The sequence below is a fragment of the Bombus impatiens genome, unplaced genomic scaffold (assembly GCF_000188095.3).
Source record: "Bombus impatiens unplaced genomic scaffold, BIMP_2.2 scf_0548, whole genome shotgun sequence".
In the NCBI taxonomy this organism is placed as follows: domain Eukaryota; kingdom Metazoa; phylum Arthropoda; class Insecta; order Hymenoptera; family Apidae; genus Bombus; species Bombus impatiens.
Window position 1 is genome coordinate 2,061,482 of NT_176967.1, and position 27,846 is coordinate 2,089,327.

General features: G+C 33.1%; 7 protein-coding genes across 29 annotated transcripts; 3 read left to right on the forward strand and 4 right to left on the reverse strand.

Annotated features, from left to right (window-relative positions):
* The first annotated feature begins 1,527 nt into the window (after positions 1–1,527).
* Positions 1,528–9,214, forward strand: LOC105681072. Of its 9 annotated transcripts, none has more exons than XM_033322060.1 (5): positions 1,528–3,430; positions 3,781–4,905; positions 4,991–6,566; positions 7,212–7,251; positions 7,426–9,214. In XM_033322060.1, exons 3-5 carry the CDS (start codon positions 6,515–6,517, stop codon positions 8,420–8,422), a joined length of 1,089 nt encoding a protein of 362 aa, XP_033177951.1. In that variant the 5' UTR covers positions 1,528–3,430; positions 3,781–4,905; positions 4,991–6,514; the 3' UTR covers positions 8,423–9,214. The 9 variants fall into 9 exon arrangements, with proteins under 9 accessions (XP_033177951.1, XP_033177949.1, XP_033177954.1 ...); XM_033322058.1 differs by having other exon boundaries at positions 3,781–4,039; positions 4,144–6,566; XM_033322063.1 differs by having other exon boundaries at positions 3,781–4,039.
* A 251-nt stretch (positions 9,215–9,465) lies between these two features.
* On the reverse strand, positions 9,466–16,377 carry LOC100746744 (guanylate kinase). 10 transcript variants are annotated; one of them, XR_002947122.2, is made up of 5 exons: positions 10,888–11,062; positions 10,508–10,775; positions 10,204–10,427; positions 9,989–10,107; positions 9,466–9,898 (listed from the first exon to the last, which is right to left on the reverse strand). XR_002947122.2 is itself a non-coding variant. In XM_024369205.2 (5 exons), the coding sequence occupies exons 1-5, from the start codon at positions 10,922–10,924 to the stop codon at positions 9,891–9,893; spliced, it is 645 nt and encodes a 214-aa protein (XP_024224973.1). In that variant the 5' UTR covers positions 10,925–11,062; the 3' UTR covers positions 9,466–9,890. The 10 variants fall into 10 exon arrangements, 9 of the variants coding, with proteins under 9 accessions (XP_024224973.1, XP_024224967.1, XP_024224971.1 ...); XM_024369205.2 differs by having other exon boundaries at positions 9,989–10,096; XM_024369199.2 differs by lacking the exons at positions 9,466–9,898; positions 10,888–11,062 and adding exons at positions 11,179–11,283; positions 11,519–11,695 and having other exon boundaries at positions 9,905–10,096.
* Positions 12,583–16,508, reverse strand: LOC100750042 (ribosomal protein S6 kinase alpha-2). Of its 3 annotated transcripts, XM_033322055.1 has the most exons (13): positions 16,373–16,508; positions 16,012–16,088; positions 15,697–15,894; positions 15,529–15,610; positions 15,129–15,289; positions 14,945–15,051; positions 14,689–14,866; positions 14,444–14,609; positions 14,211–14,366; positions 13,635–14,143; positions 13,309–13,547; positions 12,975–13,236; positions 12,583–12,899 (listed from the first exon to the last, which is right to left on the reverse strand). In XM_033322055.1, the coding sequence occupies exons 2-13, from the start codon at positions 16,063–16,065 to the stop codon at positions 12,771–12,773; spliced, it is 2,241 nt and encodes a 746-aa protein (XP_033177946.1). In that variant the 5' UTR covers positions 16,066–16,088; positions 16,373–16,508; the 3' UTR covers positions 12,583–12,770. The 3 variants fall into 3 exon arrangements, with proteins under 3 accessions (XP_033177946.1, XP_003491387.1, XP_024224957.1); XM_003491339.4 differs by having other exon boundaries at positions 16,012–16,506; XM_024369189.2 differs by lacking the exon at positions 16,373–16,508 and having other exon boundaries at positions 15,697–15,890; positions 16,012–16,153.
* A 643-nt stretch (positions 16,509–17,151) lies between these two features.
* Positions 17,152–19,385, forward strand: LOC100750159 (cyclin-K). The gene is made up of 8 exons (XM_003491340.4): positions 17,152–17,340; positions 17,536–17,764; positions 17,853–17,984; positions 18,074–18,179; positions 18,256–18,313; positions 18,403–18,575; positions 18,648–18,794; positions 18,879–19,385. Exons 2-8 carry the CDS (start codon positions 17,546–17,548, stop codon positions 19,274–19,276), a joined length of 1,233 nt encoding a protein of 410 aa, XP_003491388.1. The 5' UTR covers positions 17,152–17,340; positions 17,536–17,545; the 3' UTR covers positions 19,277–19,385.
* A 154-nt stretch (positions 19,386–19,539) lies between these two features.
* LOC100740057 (proteasome assembly chaperone 1) lies at positions 19,540–20,668 on the reverse strand. 2 transcript variants are annotated; one of them, XM_012388377.2, is made up of 5 exons: positions 20,457–20,668; positions 20,310–20,374; positions 20,061–20,224; positions 19,793–19,988; positions 19,540–19,723 (listed from the first exon to the last, which is right to left on the reverse strand). In XM_012388377.2, the coding sequence occupies exons 1-5, from the start codon at positions 20,552–20,554 to the stop codon at positions 19,542–19,544; spliced, it is 705 nt and encodes a 234-aa protein (XP_012243800.1). In that variant the 5' UTR covers positions 20,555–20,668; the 3' UTR covers positions 19,540–19,541. The 2 variants fall into 2 exon arrangements, with proteins under 2 accessions (XP_012243800.1, XP_003491389.1); XM_003491341.3 differs by having other exon boundaries at positions 20,295–20,374.
* Positions 20,669–21,141: 473 nt separating this feature from the next.
* Positions 21,142–24,276, reverse strand: LOC100740181 (delta(14)-sterol reductase LBR). 3 transcript variants are annotated; one of them, XM_003491342.4, is made up of 10 exons: positions 24,022–24,273; positions 23,602–23,776; positions 23,298–23,484; positions 23,081–23,215; positions 22,932–23,002; positions 22,494–22,857; positions 22,116–22,414; positions 21,785–22,038; positions 21,585–21,709; positions 21,142–21,500 (listed from the first exon to the last, which is right to left on the reverse strand). In XM_003491342.4, exons 2-10 carry the CDS (start codon positions 23,749–23,751, stop codon positions 21,217–21,219), a joined length of 1,869 nt encoding a protein of 622 aa, XP_003491390.1. In that variant the 5' UTR covers positions 23,752–23,776; positions 24,022–24,273; the 3' UTR covers positions 21,142–21,216. The 3 variants fall into 3 exon arrangements, with proteins under 3 accessions (XP_003491390.1, XP_033177947.1, XP_012243796.1); XM_033322056.1 differs by having other exon boundaries at positions 22,932–23,215; positions 23,602–23,758; positions 24,022–24,276; XM_012388373.3 differs by having other exon boundaries at positions 22,932–23,215; positions 24,022–24,274.
* Positions 24,277–24,616: 340 nt separating this feature from the next.
* On the forward strand, positions 24,617–27,089 carry LOC100746863 (heat shock factor 2-binding protein). The gene is made up of 6 exons (XM_012388376.3): positions 24,617–24,929; positions 25,093–25,279; positions 25,354–25,472; positions 25,603–25,707; positions 25,772–26,037; positions 26,105–27,089. Exons 1-6 carry the CDS (start codon positions 24,873–24,875, stop codon positions 26,424–26,426), a joined length of 1,056 nt encoding a protein of 351 aa, XP_012243799.1. The 5' UTR covers positions 24,617–24,872; the 3' UTR covers positions 26,427–27,089.
* Positions 27,090–27,846: the final 757 nt, after the last annotated feature.

Genomic DNA, 27,846 nt, shown 5'->3' on the forward strand with positions numbered 1-27,846 from the left:
ATCGCAAACACAGACTCTTCCTTTTTCTGTCCTTATCCGCTTATCCGATATCGAACGTATACGAACGGCGATTCGTCTTTCCGAAAGGAGGCAAAAAAGTAGAAAAACAACAGAATGAAAAATAAAGCGAGTACACAAAAATGAAAAGTGAGAAAGAAGTGAAACTACCGTAAGAAAAATGAATAAAAACAACGATTCTTATCAGCGAGAATACCTGGAAAATTTCGCCTCGAGGATCTAATAAAGGTAGACCGTAAAAAGGTTCGTTATCGTTCTTCTCTTCGAGTTTCACTTTCTTAACTTTCAAGTATCACCCTCGTGTCTGACTAACGCGGGTTTTCGCTACTTAAATTTCGACGAAGAGCCTAGCCGCGTCGAAATATTTCATGCCATTTTCCGGCATCTACCTCCTCCTGCTGTGTTTGCCCCGAGCAAATCGAGCAAACGTTTTCATCGCAATGTGGCTCTTCCACGTCAAACGTCGAAAGTTTGACAGGTCGTTTAACTGAATATTACTCCATGCGGACGACGATGATTCGCTTTATGTACTTTTCTTCTTCGTTCCCTAATTCTTCGTAGCGTCTTGACGTTGACTTCCTAATTTGTGTAATCTCAAATTGACGTAACGATTCTTTTTTTCTTTTTTTTTCTTTACAAATTGTTACAGGCGTTTTCCGTTTGTTTCCTGTCCTTTAGGATTAATTAATTAAGACTTAATTAACACTTCGCCATTTACTCGACCTCTCTAAGAATACAGGCTTTAATTAAAGCTTACTATGGATTTTTGGTGAGAAGTTAATTAATATGTAACGAGTCGCTAGATGTCTAATACGCTAGACGACCGTATTTCGATGGAATTTCATGTAGCAAAAGTCAAGGTTTATCGTACGATGTACACAATTAAATGCCGTGTTAATTAATACTAAAATAATAATAAAATAAAAAATCGAGCATTGTCCCAGATAAATAAGAAATCAATTAATCCGTCGATCACAAATATTCCTTAACGCTTAAGCTTCTACCTGAAAGGATCTGACGTTTAAGTTTCCCAATAAATCTATTCCGTCGGTACGTAATAGTTATACAAGTGTCGGACGCTATGTTACTCGATAAATCAACCAAAACCCTTTCTCAGAGAGTTCTATTGCCGTCACGCTCGAGTATGCTTGGCATTTTCCAAACGACACGGCCACTATCGCGTATGTTTCCGTTTAATCTAAACCATCGGTCACCGTGTCATCGTTAAATTGCTTCATTAAATTTTCACCAACAGCCAAGCTTCCAATATATTGGCCAGATAATATTCGAGATATGTATGTATGCGTAAATTTCGACACTCGTGCCGTTTCGCTCCGTCTTTCCCCTTTTCTCTTTTCCTCGACATGATTCGAGTCGGAGATGCGATCGCACAGATAGTCGTTGGAAACTCGAACAAGGATGATCGAAGGTAGAGAGTCAACAACATCGGAAGGTGTTCAATCAGCCAATAAGTTTTTGATCGAACGCGACGAGGCTGAATTGTCTCGAAAGACGTCGGATAAATAAGGATCCCAGTAAACAGAACGTAATTGCCTATTTCTGTAGCGTTGACGCTTCTGCGTCGCGCGTTGGTTATTTGCATTTGACGGAAAAGCGCTTAGGGATATTTGCAGTCTGACGGGCACGTCGCTCCAACGAACGTTTATCGTCGTTATTAAAAGGAATTGGAGAATTTACTTGTTTAGAAATTCGTCGACGCTGCTCAACAGTTTGCGTGTGAAAGAAATTTATTTAGGCGTACGCGATCATCCGTGAAAGATGACAATGATCTATCGAATGGGTCGATCGAAGCGACAGAAATTTAATTTAAGTATCGAGGATTGTCGAGTTGTCGTCGTTCCTGGAACTATGATAATGTATAGGGTAATTTGAACGGAAGAATATTTTGCTATAGAACCGTGTAATCCTATCTAAAATTCTAATCTACGTTCCAGACGATTCTGAAAATAGTGATAGCTGGTTTGCAAATACCAATATCTAATTGTCAGGCTTCGATACAGTTTGCAGGGAACGTAGTTTCGTGAGACTATCGAGACGTCGAGACTAATCTCGTTTGGAACGAGATTGTGTGTGTACTTTACGGAAAACCGTGTTTCACGGAATTTTCATAAACAGTGCAAGAACTTTGCGGAACTTCGACGTTCTCCTTCCGGCGACAGCAACGGCGGAATACTGCAACGCGGTTGTTATACACGTATCGAATTTCTAGCAACGATCATGATGCAAACGCAATAAACTTCGACATAGAACGGAACAACGGGCGAATCAACGCGCGAGAATGGAGACACCAGATGTTCGAGGAAAAGTGACGCGGAGATTAGTATTCATGATGAATCTTCTTCGCTATGAGTGGAACGTAAGCGGATAATGGCACAAGAACGGCGAATACTACGTCGATATGTGGACAGTCGAACGTCGTCTTCGCGAGAGATAAAGGTTCGTTCAAGGTGCTGTTGAATTCTTACACGTTGTTTCAGTGAAACAGCGAACAACGTTTCATCGTGTTAGCTACGATCTGCTGACGGAATTGGACGATAGGATATCACCGATCGATAGAACATCTAGAGGAAACTGCGGTGTATCAAATTCGGGATGCACTTTGCGTCCAACCACTCTCTAGTCACGAGGATTTTCATTAAAATTTGTACAATTCATTCACGAAGGCAGGCAAACATATAATATCCGGAATACCGAAATATCACTGAAAACCGATTAATTGGAAGAAAGTAATAAAACGTGAAATGTACCTATATGGAAATTTCATGCGATCGAGTTTCAAATGTCAAGAGTAGGGCGCAAAGGAAAAGTACATGTACGATCGGTCAAAGCTTTGAGCGAACGTAACCGATTGCAAGGATTTTTTTTTCCTAACGACGAACTATTTTCGTATAAAATAAAAAGCATAATTTGAAATATAGTTAAAAAGCCGGTCTGATGTAATCCAGTAGAGATGAAACGCATACCATTTATGTTTAATTCATCGTCATTTGAATAACAGATGCAGCGCAGGCCGCACGTGGTGTCCTATAATCGTTTAGCATTTTAATAGATACGCCGATTTCAGCATGGAGACAATTGGAAAGCGTGGATGGGACGTGAAAAAGATGGATGCTGTGTTCGTTGTCGACGCTGACGTATCGACGCGCCGTCAATTTCAATAGGTACCGATTCAACGTGAGCATTTTCGATCAGGAACAAGAGGGGCTGAAATTTCAGAACAGAATAAATCCAGATTCGACCTACGTTTACTCCAGAGAATATGGAAGCCTGGGCGGAATTCTCCTGGGGGTACTGGCGAAAAAACTGAACTTCACGGTGAACGTGATCGAACCGAATACGAACGGCAGACACGGCCATCGGATGGAGAACGACACGTTCAGCGAAACTGTAGGTAATCGTCGCAAACGAAAACCACAAGAGAAAAGCGTATTAAGTCACGATTTTCTTCGCTCGTAGGGCAAATCTTCTAAAATTCAATAAGTTGTCAATTATCTTCGAGACTGTCTTTTTATTGCATCTTGGAATTACATATTTTTTCCTACATCTTTGAATATTTCGAGCGTTAGTAAGACAAAGAAGGATTCTACATTTTTTTTTTCATAGAAAAAGTTGTTATCGTTGGCTTGAAAAATTCTTATTGTTAATTCACGGTACCCTTGATCGCCTTAATTCAACGTTAAAAAAAATTATCTTTATAAATTACTCGATTAACGCGATGCAACGATTGATTTTTCCATCAAGGAATTTCTACCACATTTTCCGCCGTTTCGGGTGACGTGGCGAACCGCAGGGTGGTTGCCTCGTTCTTCGTCTAAAAGTATGTAGACAACATGAGCAACATAGTTTACCAATAGGACAGACTTCGACCGGGTTTGCGCGATCGCTCCCAAAGCAACCAACGTACCAAAGGATCTGAGAATGTTCTACATCTTCTACAACTCGTCTGTGTGGCTGTGCAGGATGCTGTCGTATATGGTAGAGTTTTGACATGGAACTACGTGTAAGTACCTTGGCCCAAGTTTCGCCTCCTTCAAATTGTCATACTCGTTGATGAAACGTTATCAGACGCCTTTCCTTCAAATTTCTCCTCTTCCTATTTGTCAGTTTGATTCTTCTGGCTGTGGAATTTATGTCACTTCTTGTTACGAGTGGAATTACTTTCCTCGAGAGATTCGTTTCTTAATTGCTATTAGCGAACAGCATTGGTAAATTATCTTAACAAAGCTTCGTATTCTCAGAATCCTCGTATTCTACGAAAGAAGGAACGCAAAAGATTCGGCAAAAACTTTCAGGTACTCTGGAACTACGTTATGCGATTTATCAATGTTTTTGTCAGGTTTATCATCTAGAAGATAGATAAAAAGAAGCTCTAGAAGAGGACGAATTCCGTTAAGACGATGGAAACTCCGCGATATCACGAGAAATATACCTTTATCTGGAAAAGATTGACGATCAATGGAGCGCTGTATCTTTTATATTGCAACTGATCATCCAATTTTATTACCTTCCACTGCTACTGGAAGATACCTTTCGCCAGACATACTTTACCGTGATATAACGCTAATGAGAATGTTCGATGGCATCCTATACGAGTGTTTGATAACAGATATGTTCTATAGCGAAATTAACGATTTATTAACAGAACTGGATTGAGACTCGTCTGGATTGCCAATAGAATTTCTTTTATACGATACAGTGGACTTATTTGGTTGCGGTGATGATCGTGAGCTTGAATCCAATATTAAAAAGATTACAAAAGAACATGGTACGTATTTCCAACGTTATTAGAATATCTTCCTTTGGTAAACGAATCTTTGGAAACGAAAACTGGAGCTCGTATGCTGCACCGCGTCTTACAACATCCAGGTATACTCTTTTTATATGTTCACCGTGACTCGTATTCTTAAAATTAAAGTTTCCCGAATTATCGTCTACGTTTTCTACATTTCAGCCAAGTTCCATGTAGCTCGCCTTCTATCGGGCAATTTGTTTCATCGCGCAATGATCAATATCATGATCGGTGGATTCAATCACCCAGACCTTGCAACGTTATGGAGGACACACCCTGTATTAGATAGCATCTTGAGGATGAAGATGAACTTTTAAAATATCGACGAGAAGCAAACTATCGCGGTGTTTCGGTTGAACACGGCTTGAAGATCGGTTTCTTCATCACAGGGTTATCCATCGTCATCTTTTTTTAACGAAAATGGATGATTCGAATTATGGTAGAAAAAAATGAAGAAAAAGTTCTATTATTAAATAATTTTCACGCTACTCACCTGAATAACCACATGACGTGCCTCGTTTATACTTTAAATTGAACATATTGTTTAGTTTGATTTACTTGTAGTTGAAAGGAATAAGAGGATAATGAGAGAATTTTGTAACAATTTGCGTAGCATTAATTAAAATGGCAATTCAGATAAAAATAGGTAAACGGATGTTCCCATTGAAAATTTTCCACTGGAGCAATTCGTTTCTTTTGCCATGAAAACCATCGAATGGACCTATATGATCAATCTAGAAATTGCAGAACGATACGATATGAGATATCGTAGATATCGTACGACCTCGAAAGTACGACCAATTTGGCAGATCTCACGCAACCCCGTTGAACAATCAATTTAAACAATTTTTTGTGTCGCACCAGCGCCGTTGCTCGTTATATTACGTTTTTCACGCGATAATTAAACGTCACTTCTGTTTTATAAACGGCACGCGTTATAATAGCACGCGTGTTCCAAAAAATTGGCGAAATAACAAGTTTTATCGTAGAAAATAGCAAAACGAAATTGAACTGGTAAAGATGAAACAACTGGGAACAATAATAAAAAATTCAACGATACTTTCACTCGTTGGAACTAATGCCTCTTGTTCTTTTCATCCTTCGTCGCAATTATAGAAATTAAACATCGCGTTATATAGATCGATTATATCGAGCTTTAAGCAGGTTCGTATGTTTAGAAATTTATTTGAACCTTTAAATATCGCAGCGAATATCATTTAGCTAAAATTGTACCAAAGCCGCTACCAAATTTTTACGATTCAAGTTACCATTGTTATATCTGGAACTTAATTTAATATCAGTATAATATCAATTACTACAGGGGAAGGTTGTCTTACATCGTTTACAAGATACCAAACTTGAAGAATCAACGAATTACACGAGCAAATTACGACACTTCTCGCCGTTGCGTCGCATCACGTCGGTGGTATTCGAATGACCGATTCTGGCGGAATCATCGAAAAAATTCCGAGTCAACAAGCTAATATTTCATGCGCGATGTTATGGAGACACGGGAGCAGTAGATCACAGTCTTTCAAGATTTCCAGTCATCTCTATCCCTCTGTATACGTGAATTAGTCAGCGAGACCCGAAGGAAATGGTGGTTTATTTTAGGCATATCTGAAAATACGCGCACACGTCCCATCGTAGAGACTCAGTTGCTTGTCGTTGCCTCGCAATAGGATCATGGCTCTAAAACGGAGTCTACTTTCAATTACAGTGATAACGATTTCCATCGGTATGTATCTTTTTCATTTTCGCCTTTTCTTCTTCTCACTCTTACCATTTTAGAATGAACGCCGATAAGCAAAGAAAGCTTCTCGAAAAATATATATAGTCAGATATAGTCGAAATTAATAATAAAGAAAAAATTAATAATAAAGAGTAATAAAAGAATTGGCGATATTTGTCAAAAAGTGATTAGCGGTGAAAAACGTTGAATCGCGAACAAATCGTGTAAGCGATAGGCGATGATGCCATTTTGTGTTTGGCACCGTACGAAATTCATTAAAGTTACGCACGAATACAAAAAGGGAACGGACGAAGAAGAGCTTTTACAGAAACAACGAACGCGCGCACAGTACATTTCGGATTTGTAAATTTCTAATGAAGTTTATTTTAATTACGCGTTTAATAACAGTTTCGGAACGTTTTCATCACCGCGCTTAAACGAGTCCAGAACCTGGAGAAATTTATTTTGTCGGAAAACAGAGAGCCTGGTTCGAAGAATTCGTTTAAGGAACTCGTTTAAAAAGGCAACAATGACGATTAGATCAACCAACGTTCTCAACTTTTCCTTTGCCGCTGGCTGCTTTTATTATTTCGATTTTCAAAAATTCACGATACAATTACCACGAACTAATTACGTTTTCTTTTCCGTCAGGTGTATCGCCGATCTTCACGTGGAACCCCGATATTCACCGGTGAGTAATTGAACTTTTCTTTCAATTTTTCAATTAGCGCGTATTATTAAAAAATAAAGTCAGCTTTTCTTCTAAACTCGATTATATCTTTCTTGCTCGATAAAAGCGTTCCTCAGAATGTTTGATCAAAGTTTAATCGAAGTCATTTTTGTTAACTGCATATTTTGCTCCAAGCTACGAGAGCTACGATCTCGAAAAAGGTCCGGTCTTCTACGAAGCCTATTATCCAGACACCAACGAGGAACCTCGCAGCAACTATCAACAAAAACGTTATTTCGATCAAGGAGCCGTTTTGGAGAAAACCTATCAAGTACCTTCTGAACGTCTCACGTATCCGGCAAACAATATTCAAGTGGATAATTATGAAAACAGAGCCAACACCATCCTCCAAAACGACGATCGTTTCTTTCTTGAAACGAACACGCAACCTCTGGACGTAAAAGAAATCTCGAAGCTGGCTAGAAGAGCGATTTCCCGGGATTTGGAAAACTGGAACACTCTTGAGGATTATTTGGATCGCGCCAAATACCAAGATCTCGTGTTTCGTCGTCGAATCGTCGTGCCTGACGGCCTCGTGCCGAACTTGCCAGATTCTTTGAAGGAACAACGTGACTTGAGAAGAGATCTGTACGAAGAAATTCGAGAAGAACCTTTAGCCTTGCCCAGTCGCATCGAATCAACCGAAGATCAAAGAGATTCGATCAGAAGATTGGCCGCTCGTGATCTTGCTGACAGAGATTCTTTGGGATCGCTGAAATCGATTCGATACGAGGATCAACCGACGCGAGAACAGAAAGTGATACAGGCAGTGAGAACGAGTCAGATAAATGTGCCATTAACGAATCCATCGGATTCGAGATCGATTACAAATGCTTATCCAACGGAGAACATCTTTGCACCGCGACCTCAGGTGATCAATTACATTTTTTCCAGGAAACCGGAAATAACTACGGAGAATAAGGTTCGAAACTTGCCTGAAACGAAGGAAACTAGCGAACTTATGCCCAGGAATTACGGAGATAATCTGATTCAGGATGAAATGAAAAAAACAACAGAGGATAAAGATGTAAAAGTGACGTCCATCGAAGTTAGCGAAGTACCTAGACATAAAACTCGTCACCATCACGGGGAATGGCCAAGGCGCGACTATTCTCGCCGTCATCAGTCCTAAAATTTATCATTTTCACGTATATTTTACTCTAAAGAAAGATAGAATTGATTGATCGTTGATTTCGAGATAAATTTTAAAGGGAGTTCAAAAGGAACAATATTTTGTTTTCAGTATCGCATACGGTTGAAATATTTATTCGATATATTATGATACAACAATGATACAATTTTCTTTAACAATGCATAGATATTTCGCTACGCCTTGTTCATTCAAACGTCGCTTTATCGTTATATTTATGTAACCATACACACGTACTAACAAGTAAGCGATAACACCCCGTATATAGGAAAATATGTAATTTCTTCCGCGCTCGTGGAAGCAACAACATGCTGATATTCGATAAATAAAATGTTTCATATTCATATCTTGTACCATGTACAAATGTGACGTGTAAGAAACAGATAAACGACAGTAATTGTAAGAATTTCGAAAATTTCGTTGATTTTTATCTAACATAAAAATATATTTATTTCGAATATAATTTTTCGAAAATATTTGCAAATAAATAAAACGTGTGAAATATGTCTATTCGATGATGAATGCTCTTAAAGGGATGTTTGTGTAATGCCTTTCCCTTCTGATAAATCGGCAATACGATACATTCAAGTGTAATTGAATTTATGAATGAATCTCGATTTGTGCAGTGAGTATACGATGTTTGACAAGGACAAAACCACAAGTACTTTATAAGTAATCTACACTATTGGAACACAACTTCGTCTGGTGAATAGTCTCAGTTAGCTACATCTAAAACATTATAGTTAATTCTTCAGTTTTCTTTTTAGATATCTAGCCTGTAGTAAAGTTCCGTCTTCGCATAAATTGACTATCCTTTGTATACATTCGGCAAGATATCATTACTCTAAAATAATTTGACACTTGCACACATTCTATGTGCATTAAAGCACTAAAGTATTGCACTGAATCGATGTAATCCTATAAGTTACTATTATGTAAATACTGTACAATGTTTTTCCTATTCGAGTCGAAGCAAAAGTATATACAGAACTGTAAAAGAAACTACAAAAATAACTTAACGAGTCTCTGTTACTTGACATATACTTAGTCTCTTTAAGTATTGGATAGAAACAAATTGTATGAACATTCTGCATATCCTTGTTTCCTTATTCATAGTTTTACTTTAAACTATACATTTGTAATCCTTGCTTTACAATGCCTTTAAAGTGACATTAATCTGAATTTTTACATTAGTACCATGCATGTAACAAGCTTGAAGCATGTATACCTATATTTACTCTTGCAATATTAAGATTTATTTAGCATTGTATAAAATTATTTGCATAAATTTATTCTTTGATCTAGTAATCCGATCCTTGGACATAAGTTAATCATGCACTTCATCGTGTAATAATTATCTATTATTATAATTTACACAATGATATATAAAAATAATTATAATTTATGATTTATGATTTTAAAGAATAATGTATCTTTAAGAGGCATATGTTTAACGTCCTGTAAAGTATTAGAAACACAAATATAAATATACATAACAATTATATGGATAATAATTAACATATAATACATAAGCACTGTTTATTATACCTGCATCACCTTGCTTTAGATTTGACATCAAAAAGTCTCTTAGTTTTTCATATGCCTTAGAAACATTGTCATTTTCAATCACTATGTCAAAATTACCAGGCTTTTCTCCTAAAATAATTCTGAAGTATATATATATATTTCCTCGTCTAACATAAAAAAACATAGTAAACGTATCCCAGTTTTTAACAAAGCAATAAATTAATTATAATACTTACCATATTCTATCTCTAGCCTAGCAATGGATAATCTCCGTTGCAAAGCATCTTCTGTTTCTGTTTTCCTAGCTCTTAATCTTTTCTCCAATTCTTCGATAGATGGTGCTTTAATAAATATATACAATGGATCCAAAGAACTTTGTTTTATTTGTTTTACACCTTGCACTTCAACATCTAATACGCAAATTTTACCTGCTTTTTGTACTTCTTCTACTGCACGTTTACTAAAAATATTGAAAAAGATTTGTGTATAATCAATAAAATCTATTATTGCATCTTTTATTTAAATAAATTTGATTTTTACCTAGTACCATACATATTTCCACTGAATGTAGCAGTTTCAAGAAATTCATCCTGTTCTATTTGTTTTTGCATCTTATCTTTAGTAGTAAAATGATAATGTTTCCCATTTTCCTCGCCTGGTCTAGGACTTCTAGTGGTATGAGACACAGAATAACCAAATGTATCTGGAAATTCTTCAAAAAGCTTTTTTAAAAGCGTACTTTTCCCACTTCCTGAAGGACCACACAAAACTAATGGACGTGAGCCTTTATGAAACATATTACAAGCACCTAAAAATGAATGTAATATTGTTACGGAACAATTTATCACAATAAAAATTCACAATGAAAGATGATCTCAAAACTTGAGTTTTTAATTTGAATAGATTCAATCACTTCATACCTAATGCTAATGTTCTAAAACATGAAAGTGATGCCATACTCTTACGTATTTATAATTCAATTAATTTTCACACAATTGAGGAGAACGTGTAAGTGCAGGCATATCTACTGTTGTATTTACGATGAATTTAATACAAATCGATGAAAGATACGGTAGACCAAAAACACCGAAAACATTATTAATTAATAGTACAAGTAGAACAGAAATAAGCGTGTAAAATAAAACGAAAAATCATTATAGGTAATCACTGTCATATTATTATTTTTGCAATATATTGAGATTCTTACAAACCATGGAACGATAATTAACGTGTGGTATCTTCGGAATATTGATTTCTTGAAGGAAAATGTGTCGTAATTGTGCAACTTACTTAATAGGAAAAGTTGATCGGATGCACTGAAAAATAAAAGCTACAATATTTAAATGCTTTCATCTAAAAATTTTTTCAGAATCTTATTTACTGCAATTAATATATGTACATCTTCAATTTTCATTAATCATGTTGAATAAAAAGTGAGATCAATGCATAAAACTGACTTCGTTAAGGGTATCACAATCACTGTCTCTCGTGTATTCTTCTTTATTTCAATGAACAAATAAGAAATTCGACGAATATTGAATATTGTCTCACCTTTATAGATATAGAAATTTTAAAGAACATATAGTAGTAAGAACTATTAAAAAATATGATAACAGCTCTTAGCAAAGTAAAGCACGAAAGTCCGCAGTCGGAACAAACAGCTACCACGTTTTCGTTTAATAATGGGCGTCTGCGCGTACACCGCCGCATTGTGAATTAAGAACATCTTATACGTATGTATGCACATAGTATACAATACGTGATTCGTATAAACTATACACATTTTCAAGATATATATATATCTGTGATAAGAGAAATATGCAATATTTTTTTTCTTTATTATATACTTATGAATTTACTTCTTTATATGTTATACAAATAATTTTTCACACGATTTAAAACGTACAAATTCTGTTTTTATCTTTTTATTTAACAAGATACGCAATTAATCTTACTATGAAATGAGGGGAATAATTAAAAAAATGGTTTGTTTATTTTACTAATGCATCTAAAATAATATATAATGCATCTAAAAATTATTGCATTTGAAAATGAACTTTTCGTATATAATAATACCTCTTATTTTGATAATAAACACGAATTATATTTGCGTTTGAATATTTATTATAAATCATACTTATTTGTATACTTGCCATAATTTTCTAAGAAATAAGATTATCATTGTTGAATATTAGTTACGTAAGTATTTATCCGAGTATATTCCGATTAAAAATAGAATGTGGAACTTAAAAATCAACTACTTAATCATTTTAATTATGGTTAAGTAAAACATACTTTATTATATACAATTAATGTTTAACAAATAAAAATATTGATCAAAAATTAAAATAGATATATACTTCATTTTTACATTTTATTAAATATATATATATAGATTTTTTCATAAATTTATATTATTATTATAGTTTATATTATTTTTAATATTGAAATGATAGTCATGTACAATACAGATTATAAGATTTAAAATTTCTCTGATATTTCATTCTTATATTATATTTAAATCGAAAATATGGATTTAAACACACATTTTCTATTCTATACACATACACAAATTTTAACAAGGATAGAGATGATTTTAATGATGCAAGTTATATGAATAACAGAACAATAAAGAATAATTTTTATAAAATTGATACATACTAGCTACATTTGAACATTGCACAAATAATACTAGATTTATGTCGACAAAAAATATAGTCTTTTCATATACGTAATCACATACATAATTCGTAATTTTTCGTATCTTGCCTTTACTTTTTGACAAAATAGAAACACAGTTGTTTCAAACTTCGGTAGGACCAGTAGGCTTGGCTTGTGTTCTTCGTCGTGCCAATGCAGACATGACAACAGGTCCGATATGAGGCGACCTTGGACTGCTAGACATCGCTCTATATGTTGCCGTTACTGCTCTCTAAAGATATGTTCAATTTATGCTATTAATTTAGTCATGATTACTTGAAATGTTTCTGAAGAAAATATTATATACCTTTAGGCTATGTGGATCCTTAGAACTATCAGGTAATACTTTCTGTGGAAGACGATGACGATTAGCAATCCACGAATATTTTAGTATGGCAGCTGCAGTAGGCCTCCGATTAGGATCAACGTGTAACATTTTTTTAACTAGATCTTTAGCTTCATTCGAAATTTGATGCCATATTCCACTTTCAACGTCAATGTAGCCGAGACCAATACGATCTAATATGTCTCTTGCACTATCACCGGGAGTATTACGAAATGGTGTATATCTAAAATATAGAAATGTAATCTAGTATTTAATATACATATTTTTCAAATTTTATGTAATCAGATTTAATTACCCAGCCAACATAATGTATAACAAAACACCAAGTGACCAGATATCACACGCCGCATCATATCCTTGGCGTTTTAACACTTCCGGTGCTACAAAATTTGCAGTATAACAAGGCGTCATTAACAAACCATTTTCCGCTCGTAACTGTTTTGCGAAGCCAAGATCGCATAAACAAAGTGTCGATGGATCACCCCCCGACTTCGAATACAATATATTAGATGGCTTTAAGTCTCTATGAACAACCTATTGATTACGTAAACCGAAATTAATCAATAAATTCAACATGGTAGAATACAAAACGTAAGAGATGATGACTAAATAGATAATTACTCCATTTTCATGAAGATAATTGACTACGCTAACTATTGTGTACATCACTTCAGCTGCTTCTTTTTCTGTGAGATTACGTCTTTGTAGTAACCGATCAAGTAGTTCTCCACCACGCAATAATTCGAGTACAAGATAAGCTCGTTTATCATCTTCATGAACAGCTCTCAAAGTTACAATGTGCGGGTGCCTTCCATATCGGAGCAAAATTTCTATTTCTTCTGTAGGATCTCTTTTTGATTTCTCAATTACCTTCACAGCATACTCTGCTTTAGAAGCTTTATGAACAGCTAAATAAACAGTACTGTAGCTTCCTTTACCAATTTCTTGTTTAAGCTCATATTCATCATTCACGGAGATAGGGCTCACATAAGTTGGGAAAGTTGCGCTAAGGCTATCACAGTTTTTATATTCAGGGATTTTCACGTGATCCTCAAGAAGGCACGGCGCGACAAAGCTAAATCCACGGAACAATTCGTGAGCATTAGCACTTGGTGGTACCCCAGGAGAATCTAAGATATTATAATAACTTTACTCATTTAGAACATAAATTATACAGAATTAAGTAATTCACGTTACCTTTAGGCGTTTTACATGTAAATTCACTATCAAAACAAAATGTATCATCTTCTTGACTAACAGCTGGTTTAAAAGGCGGTTTTATTTCTTTTCTGTAAAGCGCATCCCAATCGGTTTTTGCAAAGAACACATGGTTTTTTATCTCTTCTATTCCGCCTTAAATAAATGAAGATAATAAATGAATATAGCATAATAGCTATTTTTGTATTTTAAAGAACACTACAAATGAGTACCAAATCCCAGTCTGTTTGCAGGGTTTCTTTTAAACAATACTTTAAGGAGTAATTGTGCTTCTGGTGAAATATTATGTGGCATTCCGAGTTTTCCTTTTGTTATCTGTGTCATTGTTTCTTTGCGATTTGCTCCTTGAAATGGAAGAGCTCCAGTCAACATTTCAAACTGAAAGTTAAGAATTTGTTTAAATACAATCTGATGTATATATGTATATGTGTCGTCATATCATTTATATGCAAGTAACCATAAGAACACCAAAACTCCACCAATCTGCAGCAAATGAATGTCCTCTCCTATCCACAATTTCAGGTGCCATATATTCTATAGTACCACAAAACGAGTATGCTTTACAATCGTCTAAAGGCTGCTTACTTAGACCAAAGTCGGTTAAAGCAATATGACCTTCAGTATCAAGCAAAATACTGTCATAAACAAAATGAATATTAAGATTTATATAGCTTTATAATGGTTGAATTATTGACAAATGATATAATACAAACTTTTCTGGTTTGAGATCTCTATAAATAATTCCAAGCTTATGTATGTGACCCAATGCAAGAGCAAGTTCAGCTAAATAAAATTTTACATCATCTTCAGTAAACATTACCTAGAGCAATAATTATAAAAGTGGATCAATACAGCCATAAAAATATCATAAAATTACTAATACTGTAAACTGTATACCTCTTTAACTAATCTTGAAAATAAATCGCCACCTCTTAAAAAGTCTAAAATTAAGTAGAGTTTGCCTTCTGTTTGGAATGCATAATGTAGTCGCACAATGAATGGATGTTCAACATCTACCAGTATATTCCTCTCCATTTTTGTTCTAACTCTGTCCCGAACTGAGATAATATTGATATATTAAACCACTTTAAAAAGAAAAAGAAATAATTTTCAATATAAGAGGAATTGCTCTGAAAATTCCTTTTATAAATTTTAATAAAAAAAATAAAATATGTACACAGCACTAAAAAGATCTTTGTATTTCATAATTAAAATCAATGTTTTGTTACAACAGTCCTCATTTTTTAAAACCTTCAGAGCTACCCTCGTACTTGTATATATTTAACTTATTAAGCACCTTTCAATGTTGCCTTTTTTAATACCTTCATAGCATAAATTGTCCCACTATCTTTTCCAACTACCTTTCTCACAAGGAATACCTGGATTAACACAAGAATTTTTATTATTGAATAATTACACTTGATTATATCTCAAATTATTTTTCATTCATTATAATGTTCAATACTTTGCCAAAAGACCCTTGACCCAGAACTTTAAGCAGTTCAAATTGAGATGGATCTGCTTTTTCATGTCCATCCCTTACTATCTCTCGTACTTCTATTTCATGTGTTTCAGAACAACCATTTGAAGGTGGTTCAACTACATTTTCTTGAGTTATTACTACTTCCTCTTGGGATTCTGATGGAAGTATATCTACATCTTGCTGAAAAATTAAATTGGTTACAATGCACAAATTTACAATTGTAATACAGAATTAATAACACGTAATTGACTCATTTTTAACACTAATCGATGTATTTAACAAATATAAAAATACTACCTTTTCAGTCACATGTTGCTCAGACCAAGGAACTGTCAAATTCGCCAACGGCATTATATTCGACGTTGTGTTATTATCTGTGAAATTGTAGATGTTATGTTTGTAAAATATTCTTGCGTGCGCGGTCGTCATAAATTAACGTTTAGTTATGTTACAAGAGCGCGACGTAGATCACCCTCAAAATGTAATACGTTAAGGGTATTCGCGGTAAATTGATAGACGCATCTATGACATATACTCTGGTACTTATTGACCACAGATAACGCGTTAAACCGCTAATATGTACTAGAAACCGATGTTTCAATGTTTTGTATAACGACTGTCCTTTTTACGCTTCTGTATTGTTGGTCTAAGAAGTCACCTTTATATGTACTTTATTGATTTGTCAACAAACAAAGCAAAATAGATTGGGAAATGTATTTGTAAGATATAGATAATATATAATGCGATAACAGTATATTCAAACAAACATGAAGGAAGAAAAAAAATACAATTGTTTTATAACTAAATTTAAATTCTTTTACTAAAAATTGTACTTCATTTTTTAATGAAATAAAATCGATGTATAAAGCATTCATTCTATATATTGTAAGACACATTCACATGAAACATCCCTGGCGCCTAACAAGTGATGCAATTTTATATAAAATATATATTTCTCTCTTCTAGATACAGATGTCGAACTGCGAGCTAAAAAAGTTCACTTCCGCTAAAAGAACTCTGGGCGGGAAGAGAAGAAAATTCAAACTTCCATACTTCCGGAAAAGAGCGGCACTCCCTTTTTCAGAGTAAAGGGTCACCCTTAGTCCAAAGTATGTAATACAATATAATATAATTCTAGAGATTTTTCAGTACAAATAAGCCTAAGTTAAGATATATATATTCACACACAGACACACCCATACACAAAATACATAAGTATAGTATAGTATAGTAAAGACTCGTTAAGAATAAGTATTAGTAATTGAATAACTATTTGTGAGAATAAAATGATTTCACACATAAAACGAAACGAATAATATTTCTGTTATTATTAATTTTAAATTTTAAAATAATTCTTCATAGTCCCTATAGTAGTATAGTGCATGCGCTACCACTTAGCAAGTGATACAGCCAGGCATGCGCAACTTCACGCAAAATGGTTTCATATTGTTCATTTCTTACGTACTTCGTATTACGTGGAGGTGTAGAGCTCTCTTGTTTATTATAGACAATTCAAACGGGTTAATATAGATAGTATATATAATATAATATATAACGCAATATTGCATATAATAAAAAACATCTAAGCAAGTGAAAGAAAGAGAACACCTTAAACATTAAACATCGGTAAGTACCCTAACCTACTGTAAAGTTTATGGAATAGTAAAATTTTTAGAAATTTCTTTGTGTAACAATAATTACTAAATTATCATTTATGTAAACTTATATTCAGTATAGAAAAGATTTATTCTAATATGATATAACCTTAGTGAAGTGTTATTATTTATATAAAGTTTTCTTATGTATGTTATTCTTTTTAAGTGCAATAAAAATGCCATGCTGGTATTATGAGAAGAAAGAACTACGAAATACACCATCCATTCAAGATGGAATTGACTATGAAACAGAATGCAGATATAGGAAAGAAGGGGCCAGATTTATTATAGACACAGGAACCAAAATGGATTTAGGATACAATACAATGGCAACTGGAGTTGTTTATTTTCATAGATTCTATATGTTTCATTCATTTAAAAACTTCCCAAGATATGTAAGTATCTAATAATAAATATTAATTTCTTTTTTATCGATTTGAGAAAAATAAATAAATGTTTTGTTATTTTTTAAATCTCGTATAGGTAACTGCGTGCTGTTGTTTATTATTAGCAGGCAAAGTAGAAGAAACTCCAAAAAAATGCAAAGATATAATTAAGACTGCAAAGTCTTTATTAACTGAACAGAAATTGATGACCTTTGGAGAAGATCCAAAGGTAAATCAGTAAACTATATAGTTATTATTATTAAGGATATATATCCTTGAAATGTAATTTGTAAAATAATCTTTTTATAAATTTTCTAGGAGGAGGTCATAACGTTAGAAAGAATTTTACTACAAACTATAAAGTTTGATTTGCAAGTTGAACATCCATACAGCTACTTGCTAAAATATGCAAAATGCCTTAAAGGTATTAAAATAAATTTTATGAATTTAATAAATAATATATTAAGCAGCATAATAAAAGCATCAATGATATTTTGCAGGTGATAAAAATAAATTGCAAAAGATGGTTCAAATGGCTTGGACATTTGTTAACGACAGGTATCGTTATATATATATAATAGTGTATTCTTATTACTTTTAAATCGATTTAAAAAGTTTATATAATCTTTATTCCTTTTCCTTTATAGTTTGTGTACAACATTGTCATTGCAGTGGGAACCAGAAATTATTGCTGTTGCTCTCATGTATTTGGCAGGGAAGCTTAGCAAATTTGAAGTGGTAGATTGGAATGGAAGATTACCAAAACATTTACGTTGGTGGGATATGTTTGTTGAGGACGTTACTATGGATCTTCTAGAAGGTAACCTAATAAGAAACCATTTTTTAGAATATATCAATATGGAAAGTAAGTACATCTGATTTATTTTTTCAGATATATGTCATCAAGTATTAGATTTGTATTCACAAGCAAATAACACAAAGCCGCCAGATTCACCACCTTTAACACCATCTAATGAGCCTTGTAGAGATAGAGCTATAACAGCACCTTCCACAGAATCAACATCTACTACACCAAATGGTATATACATGAAAATTGTCTTATTTGTGATGAAAAATTGTCTTATTTATGATAAAAAATTGTCTTATTAATATCAAATTATAGTTACACCAGGAAAGGCTACTAAAGTTGAAGCAGTTGCAGTCTCTGCAAATGGATGCTTAACTACAGATACCACAGATGCAATAAAACCAATGGATGTGCCAACGCATTTTCAAACATATCCAACCAATTTTGCACATAGTAATATCAATTATCCTCCAGCGTTTCCTCCAGCAAATGTTTCCGTACCTCCACCTTCTGTAAATACAATGAATCACATTGTCCCACCAATGCATCATATGGGTTCCTCCGGTACCATTAGACCTGCACCACCTACATCTACTACAACACCAACACCGTTTCAACCATATCCTTATCCTACAAACGCGTCATACTTCCCTCCAAATAATCCAGTACCTCCAGCACCTACACCGCGTACGTATTATCCACCACAACCTTAACACATACAAATTTATAAGATCATATATGTAATGTTTGCTTGTGTATAAACGCTATTATGGCAATTGAAGTTAATATTATCAGAGATAATAGTTAAATCTTATCTTGTAAGCTAAGTCTTGTAAATATTGTAAATATGTAAGGTTTACAATTAACAGTAATATTTAATTATAAAGTTTTTATATTATTAATATTTACGTGTTTCAATTCTTAATTTAAATAAGAAAATATAAATACAAAACTTCTAAGGGAAAATCAGTCAAAATTTTACATGTAAAGGTTGCCTTTATTAAAAAAGTTTTTTCCAGAAAATGTAACAGTATGCAATGGTGCATAATTTGCTAATAATTTTAAAAGCGGTTCTGCAGATAATGAGTCCAATACAATACTGTCTGTATATAAAACATACAAAACTGCAGGTAGTTCCATAATTTGAGCATATGACAATACTGAAACATATGTATGTTTATTAATAAACTTTCACCTGAAGATATAGTTTGTATTATTTGAATATTAACCTCCTGCTGTTACTCCATATATAATATTTGGCTGCTCTAAGTATGGCTCTTTCGATTTGCAAATATTCTCCCCACTTTTTGTAGTCAACATCCTTAAGAAAGAAGGTACTGTTGGTATATCCTTCTTCTTGAAATTTGATATATGACAACATGTTATACAAATTATACTTTTTACACTTGATATAATATCACCCATCTAATAAATTTAATAAAATTAATGCAAATTACTAGAATTATATACTTTATAATTTAAGTTAAATTTTCTTACCTCTTCGACAAATTTGCCTGACAATTTCACATCAAAATGTGGAGATACAATACCTAAATAAATATCATTAGTAACTTGATAAGTTGTATATATCTTTTTTTGTTTTTCATCTTCCACGAAACATACTTCTTCTGAGTTTGGGCACAAACACTCTTTTACAAAATCTACAATATCATTAAAACTACTTATAATACGATCAAAATATTACCGATTAATTAAATTAGTATATATTACCGATTAACATTTCACCTTCGATTACAATTAAAGTATCAATGCTGGATGGTTTTGTCTTTAACCAATGAACAAAAAATTCGCTGAAATATATTCCAAAAAGTATTTGAGACACTTTTGAAACACTTAACTTGAGAGGTTATGTTTAACTAAAATAAAACTTACGGTTGATTAACTGAACAATCAGTAGCTTTATTTTCCTCTTCATCGTCCCAAAACGCTCGTGAGACTGGAAATACTACTTCACCAAAAAAACTTGCCATTTTATCAACAAAGTTAATAGAAACCACTGTTAAACATCTGTTTGTAAGAGAATATTTTTATTGCTGTGTCACAGGTCACAGCCACACTAGGCAACCTTGGAAAAAATTATACAGTCGATTGCATTTCAGAACATTAAATTTTGGATGCAATTAAAAACAAATATTCCTTATATAATTTTAACGCAGCTATTAGAAAATTATTTATTTGTCAATTGTACATTTCTGTATAAAAAGTATAAAAATTCTTACTTCAATTTGTTCATTATATCATGTTTTGTCTTTACATCATATAATTGTCTTTATAATAGAAATATACTTTATATTACATCTATTTATATCAACAATGTCTCTTAATTATGTCTAAAATGTACTGTTTTGATAATCACACTTTGTTCATTGCTTTAAAGAATTAAAGAAATGACGTGCTTAAATTTAGTGCTTAATGTTATACAATCATTTCTTTTGGTTTTATATTCCACAGATTTCAACCCTATTTGTTGTTTCACGTGTGTGTTGTGTGAGTATATGAACTCTACATAACGATTCTAATACGACTAAAATATTCTATAAAATAATGAGCATTGCAGTTTTTAAAGGTACAATTTTATAACATATTTTGGTATCTAAAGGTAGCTTTGCTAATATTCTCTACATATTATATTCTAAAATATACGATATAAAATCATGTACTTAACACGTGACGTGTATTGTTCCCAAGCTAAACCATAACGCATTTTACAACGTTCATTATCTCTTCTTGCTCTATATATCAACAATCCTGTACATATAATTGCATAATAATAAGGCAAAATATTATCCGCCAAACTTATACACGATATCGACCACCACATTATTATATCACCTAAATAATTCGGATGTCTTACATGACCCCATAATCCAGATACTATAAGCTTCTTACCACGGGTGGTTGGTATGGTTTCTAAGTCTACAAAATAAATGTACAAATAATATGAAAAATTAATTTTGTAATGTTGATATTGATTTAAATGTAAGATGATTTTGTATTTACGCATTAATGATGGAGATAAAGGATTTCTTCTGAACTTATTCTTTTGTAAATTGCTTATTCTATATAGCAAATATCCAATTATAAATGCAAGTATAGGAAAGACAAACAGATAAGTGAATTGTGTTCTAAAATTGAAGAAACATGTTTCAATAAAATTTCAGTGACATGATGTACTGTTATTTTTTATTCTTAGTACTTACTTGTGATATAACATGTACTTTGTTGTAAAAGCCAATAAAAATGGGTACATCATATAACCGGTACATAACATGTAACCAGTTCCTTCATACATTATTTCAAAAGTTGTTAGTATTGCAGATTCAAAGAATAGTGCGTCCATCGCATAAATTATTTGCAGTAAAGTTCCTAACATAACACCTATGTTAAGATGTTCTAAACTATATGTTTCCGTTTCTTCAATTGTTTTTATCACAATGGACAAATTTATGAGAATCTGTAATTCGAATAAAATCATGCATATCTTATAATATACATTTCTACAGATGAGGAAACTCTTTGAATGATTATTACTATTGTTATCATGGAAGTCCGAAAAAGATTTATTTTGATATCCACAGGACCAATTCGTGGATTTATTTCCCTCCCTTGCCAAAAATTATATATCATACTGTTAGTAGATCCATGTATGTTTAGATTAGCTACAGGAGCTTTGCCACCCTTTACAAATAATAATAATGATAAAATTGTTCCAAGAATCCAACCGCTAATTGAAAATTGTACAGAATTTTGTATAACGAGATCAGTGACTTCTAGTTCTTTATATATACACGCAGCAAATATGATTACTGATAAAAGGCTGCATAAAAAACCTAAAAGAAGAATGCAAAATAATTATTTCATTCATATAATTTTTCTTTAAAATGAGTAATTTAAATATTGAATAGCCACCATTTAGACGATACTGTAATCTTCCAACTCTATTTTGTGGTCCATCAATTTTTCGTCCAATCGGTATAGTCGAAAAAATTATTACAAATAAAAAGAGACCTAAATATGCAGTAAAAATTCTAAGATCTACGTATAACGTTACGTCTGTTAGTATCTTAGGATATCCAAGTATACATTCATCTTTTATACACATTAATTGCGGTAATATCATTATCACGGGTGATAAAACTATAAGAAGAAGGGTTCCAAACCATCCTCCCCATTCTTGTGGCTCACTAACCATGCTGATTTCTTTCTTTCGTTTTTCTATTACTTGTGGATTTATATCTACATCTTTTTCATAATTTATAGTTTTTAATAGATCCTAAAGTCAAACATTAATAAATGTATATAGAATATTTATCATAATATACAATAATCAATACACAAAAATCTTACTTGATCTCTTTGTACTGAATGCCCCCTTTCCTTCACATCAACACTAAAATCATGCATTTGACTCTTCCTTTCTATGGGAAGTGAGACAGCTCGATTAATATTTCTCGTTAATAAAACCATTTTATGATCTGATTCAGGTTTTAGCGTACCAGATAACAATCTCATTGATCTACGCGTCACTGTTCCTAGTTCTTTCAATCGCGATTGAAGAGGCATTGATTCAATAGAATGTTCGTCATCATTTATATTCTTTTTACTGTCAGTATTGCCATTATCCTGCATATCTATACATTTTATGCAGGAAAATGTCAATTCATTTAATAATATTGTTAAAAAATAGCAGATTATTTGTAACAATATATTTACCCCTAGGTATTTCTATTCGTGGTAGAGAAATTTTTGCAAATTTTTGAGTCCTTGTAGATTGTCTATTTATAGATGGAGATCTTCCGGGTGAACGTCTGCGTGGAGATTTTCTGAGTGATGAATATCTAGTGGGACTTTTTCTACTTTTACTACTAGCTCTAGTTGTACTTCTTGATGGCCTATTCATCTAAAATTTTGAAGAAATTATACAGAAAGAAAAAAAAGTAGTAAAAGAGAAAAAGAGGTAGAGAAAATTTAAATATTTAAAATATATAAAATAGCTTAAATTTAACAAAACAGGTACCTTAATATCAGTTGAATGAACATACTGTTCAATGCCTGTTTCAAATTGTACTTTATACCGTTCACCTCTCATACTTAATATTTTACCTTTGTGGTATCTATCAGTACTTGGATGTTTTACAAGTACTTCTTCTCCTTCTGAAAACTTCATATTGTATCTAAAAATTAACAATGATCTATAAAACATCGTTACGTTATATAATAGTTAAACGCATTAAATATGTTGTTTAACTTTTAATTTTATATAGCATAACTGTTTCTACAAAAAAGGAAAAGATGCAAACATTGTACTATTGTTCATATTACACAGTAAATGAAATTTTGTTCGCAGTTTTTGCGATCAAAAACTGTCGTATAATAACAATTCATGAATTAAGTTCTAATATATAAAGATGTTAATCAGTACAGTTTTACAACTTACATGCAGTTTTACTCAGATTACAGCAATATGTACTAATGAGATTCGAGTTAGATTAAAAATAAGAGAACTCCTAATCGTAAGGTTATAATTAACGCTTTTTTTTTGCATCATAACACGAAGACGCACACACGCTATAGCGTTCCGAGATGCATAAAATGCAGGCCACGCGAGGCTAAATATATGCTTATATCCGTTGCGTCAGTTACCTTATGATGCCCTTACAATGAAGATAAGGTTTAAGCGTATTTCATACGAGAAGCAATATTAATATAACACTAATATATCGAACGAAAAATAAAATTCAAACTCAAACTCGATTTCTATTCTAAAACAGAGATGTCTTTAAATTAAATTCAAATATCAATTGCAGAACTTTAAAAAACAGAATCTTCACTTTTATTTTATTAGCAATATAATCTTTTTCATCAAATATATCGCTTTCTTGAGTACGCTCATGTACAAAACTTATTTTGGCTAGATGTTGACTGAAATTAGTAATATGTAATATTACATTTTTTATCCCTTTTTTATTTGAAGAAATTATAATCAAAGAAATAAAGTTTTAATCTTTTTTATCGTTTGTGAGAAAGAGGCATTACAATCGAAAATAATTTATAAGTAACGGAAAAATCATCTGTTATAAAATACATATACGCGTTAACTATATCTGAACTTATTATATGTTTTAAATTGTACCGCGCTGATGTTTGAATTTTCCCACTTTCTGTAACGATTTATGTTTCATGCAGGTTACGCCAGTTGTCAACATGCTGAAAGTATTTTCATTGATATCATTCCGTTAAACATACATGAGAATTACTTGCATCAACACAAAATTCAGTTAAACAATCATGGACAAGGATGATGAAGAAAGACAAACAAATTTAGGAGATGAAAAACAATTTTTGGTAAATTCACATTGGTTTCATATTTCTTTGATGTTTAAATAGCGATTAACATGGGTCCTTTTATATCTATGTTGAGATTTTTAGAATATGAAAGCCTGTTAAAAGGAATTGATACTAAAGGAACTGTGCATCCACGTAATATAAGCATATTAAAATTTTTCAGATTTCTGTGGAGGATACTCTAAAGACCGTCAAAAGAAGCATTCATAAGTTTGTAACAGACGTCCCTCAAGCTCTTGTTAATTCTGGATTAGATATAGATTTAAAGAAACTAAATATAGAAGATGGTCAAAATATTCAGGATCTTATTTCTTCATTTCCAAAATCATTCACTGATCAAATAAATAAGGGTACATATACTGTTTGTTTTTTATTCAAAAGAAAACAATAACGTCTCACTTTTTAATGATTTCGTTGTTCATAGAAGAGAAAGAGAAAATTTCAGCCATAGAACTAAAGTGTGAACAATTGCACAGTCAGCTCCAACAGCAAGTGGACAGAAACAGAAAGGCACAGGAAGAAATAGAATACTTAAGAGAACAAGTGATTCGGCTATAATTTAATTTATAAAACATTCATTAGCATTCATTATGTTAATAGATATGTTTATTATCTCTCTCTCTCTCTCTCTCTCTCTCTTTCTGTCTGTCTCTCTCTCTCTCTCTCTCTCTAGATATTGAATCAAAGTACATACTGTGCAACTTTGGGAGCAGTTTTAGGCAATTTAACATGGCGTGCATCTCGCCTCCCAGAAATTGTCGACGTTTGGCTTTCTGGGGTAAATATTGTTAATTCCGGTATTCAACGGACAGTACAGTTTCGCGTTAATTGGTTCATTATAGTTTCAGCACATGATCGGCGAATTTTTATCGATAACAGACGGAAGTTTCGTCGCTTTTATAAACACTTATCGAAATGCTTTCCCTCCCACATGCAACGTCGAATATCAGTTTATAATTGGCTTGTTAGGCATTGTATCAAATATATCTGCAACACCCGAAGGACGTGAATTTTTAATGACTGATCCGAATGGTAGAGCTTTTGTACAAAAAATGATGAAACTCATGCCCACTTTGCCACTTTCGCAAGGTTCCTTATCACTAAAGAGGTAATTTTGCGAATACCGGCAAATTAACAATTCATTTGTACTTTTAATCATGCCGTGTCTCTTATAGATTAATGCTGATGACATTTTATAATGTCAGTATGAATAAAACCGGGCTGCAGTATCTTTTCGAGTCACGAGTAAGCGACGTGTTAAATTGTTATTTGAGGAACAATTCGCTACCAGATGAGACACAGTTCCTCTGTCTGCGTGTGTTGCATTCGATGACATATGGTTTAACGAATCCCAAATACATTCAAGACTTAATCACCACCCTACCGATCAGCAAAATAGAAGATATCGCTATTTCGAACAAAAATGAAATGAGTACAGTCGCGAAACAAGTGATAAAACAGTTGCGAGATTCACAGAAATTTATTCGTATGAATTGAGCGCGTGACTATCAGGATTTTCTTCTCCATTCGATAAGCTCAAGTTGAAATTTGTTAATAACAAAGGAATTTTTGTTTATGTAACTAATCTTTTAGATTAATGGGAATTAAAAGATTCTATTTTACAATTGCGTTGCTATCAAACAACAGAATATATCTTTAGAACGTGTTCGTGACTAGTTTGAGAACTGTCGAATATCGATCTGCCTTATACAGCTACAAAATAAAAGCAATTGTGCGGAATAACATACGGAATAATACAAAACCGATTATGCACACGGTTGAATAGTAAAACGTAATCGGGAGCACAAGTATTTTCTGATTAATTAAAATAATTATACAAGTAGTTTTTAATAGAATAGACACGACGTTTATTTACTTTATGGACTTACATCTCGAAATTAATTGATTTTTTTTGATTAAACGCAAAGTAAGTAGTTTTTCTTAAATTGAAGATTTCATTGAAAATATTAGAGTTAAGCTTATTTAACGCAAATAATTGGTACATAATTGGAATACATGCTATTCTAAATTTCACTGAGCATCCACAGCCAACTCCGAAAGTTGCAATAAAACTACAGTTATCTGATTTCCAAGAGACAAACTTTGAACGCTTTGAACTCGTAAATGTACTTCTGTTCCAATAAATCAAATAATTACACGGGCGCTTTAATTGTAACTATAGAATCGTTTAAAAGTAGGTAAGTATGTACCTGCAACTTTCTACCAACCATGTAGGATCAATATATGACAAGATCGATACATATAGTAAGGTGTGGATCGCGTTATATGTTTGTATATAAATTAGTCTAAATATCAAAATAAAAATCCGATTTTACTAAGAAGCAGAAAATAAACTATCTTCGTCGTTAACCTTGCTACATCCTTCGAGTTCAACCGATTTCTTTTATATTTTCATAAACAAATTTCTTGAATCCGACGAGTATATGAATGGATCTTTGAAAATAACCGCGATTCTTTGTTTCTATTTTATACTAAAGAGAAAAATTGGAAAACTGTTGTATGGAATTAACTGTCACAGAACGAAATGTTGATGTGAGTTATGATTCGCGATAAGGAAAACCTCGTTCATTCATTCCCGTGAGAAATAAAAAAAAAAACGCGGCACGAACAGAAATAGTAACTCGAAAAAATCTGTATGTTTCATTATCCCGCATGAAGAGATAGACAAAATTGGAAAAGAATAGGAAAAAGGAGGACAGAGGTAGGACGAAAGGGCTAGATATAAGTGCATGCAATACCGACCAACTGTCGCGTCGATAATCGAGCTGCGCAAGCTCGTGAGGAAAGACCACGTGGGGGCGTGCGCGACAGGAGATCGCGCATGCGTGTTACGTATAGGTCCGGCGCGTTCGCGGCCGCGGTATGAAGAGCAGCGGGGGGGTACGCGTCGCGACGT

Coding starts and splice junctions, on each gene's coding strand:
- LOC105681072 (XM_033322057.1), top strand. CDS start 6,515: ATGGCTCTAAAACGGAGTCTACTTTCAATTACAGTGATAACGATTTCC. Junction 6,567..7,211: donor AGTGATAACGATTTCCATCG/GTATGTATCTTT, acceptor CTTTTCCGTCAG/GTGTATCGCCGATCTTCACG. Junction 7,252..7,425: donor TGGAACCCCGATATTCACCG/GTGAGTAATTGA, acceptor TTTTGCTCCAAG/CTACGAGAGCTACGATCTCG.
- LOC100746744 (XM_024369197.1), bottom strand. CDS start 10,924: ATGGCATCACTTTCATGTTTTAGAACATTAGCATTAG. Junction 10,776..10,887: donor TTTTAGAACATTAGCATTAG/GTATGAAGTGAT, acceptor ATTCATTTTTAG/GTGCTTGTAATATGTTTCAT. Junction 10,097..10,203: donor TAGGCTAGAGATAGAATATG/GTAAGTATTATA, acceptor GAATTATTTTAG/GAGAAAAGCCTGGTAATTTT.
- LOC100750042 (XM_003491339.4), bottom strand. CDS start 16,143: ATGACGACCGCGCACGCAAGAATATTTTACAAACATAACATCTACAAT. Junction 14,867..14,944: donor AGAGATCTCAAACCAGAAAA/GTTTGTATTATA, acceptor TGTTTATGACAG/TATTTTGCTTGATACTGAAG. Junction 14,610..14,688: donor GGAGTTTTGGTGTTCTTATG/GTTACTTGCATA, acceptor CTTAACTTTCAG/TTTGAAATGTTGACTGGAGC.
- LOC100750159 (XM_003491340.4), top strand. CDS start 17,546: ATGCCATGCTGGTATTATGAGAAGAAAGAACTACGAAATACACCATCC. Junction 17,765..17,852: donor TTAAAAACTTCCCAAGATAT/GTAAGTATCTAA, acceptor AATCTCGTATAG/GTAACTGCGTGCTGTTGTTT. Junction 18,314..18,402: donor TGGACATTTGTTAACGACAG/GTATCGTTATAT, acceptor TTTCCTTTATAG/TTTGTGTACAACATTGTCAT.
- LOC100740057 (XM_003491341.3), bottom strand. CDS start 20,554: ATGGCAAGTTTTTTTGGTGAAGTAGTATTTCCAGTCTCACGAGCGTTT. Junction 19,989..20,060: donor CAGGCAAATTTGTCGAAGAG/GTAAGAAAATTT, acceptor TAAATTTATTAG/ATGGGTGATATTATATCAAG. Junction 19,724..19,792: donor ATATGGAGTAACAGCAGGAG/GTTAATATTCAA, acceptor CATATGTTTCAG/TATTGTCATATGCTCAAATT.
- LOC100740181 (XM_033322056.1), bottom strand. CDS start 23,751: ATGAAGTTTTCAGAAGGAGAAGAAGTACTTGTAAAACATCCAAGTACT. Junction 22,858..22,931: donor ATTCAGTACAAAGAGATCAA/GTAAGATTTTTG, acceptor GTTTGACTTTAG/GATCTATTAAAAACTATAAA. Junction 21,501..21,584: donor TTTATCTCCATCATTAATGC/GTAAATACAAAA, acceptor TTTATTTTGTAG/ACTTAGAAACCATACCAACC.
- LOC100746863 (XM_012388376.3), top strand. CDS start 24,873: ATGGACAAGGATGATGAAGAAAGACAAACAAATTTAGGAGATGAAAAA. Junction 25,473..25,602: donor TAGAATACTTAAGAGAACAA/GTGATTCGGCTA, acceptor CTCTCTCTCTAG/ATATTGAATCAAAGTACATA. Junction 26,038..26,104: donor GGTTCCTTATCACTAAAGAG/GTAATTTTGCGA, acceptor TGTCTCTTATAG/ATTAATGCTGATGACATTTT.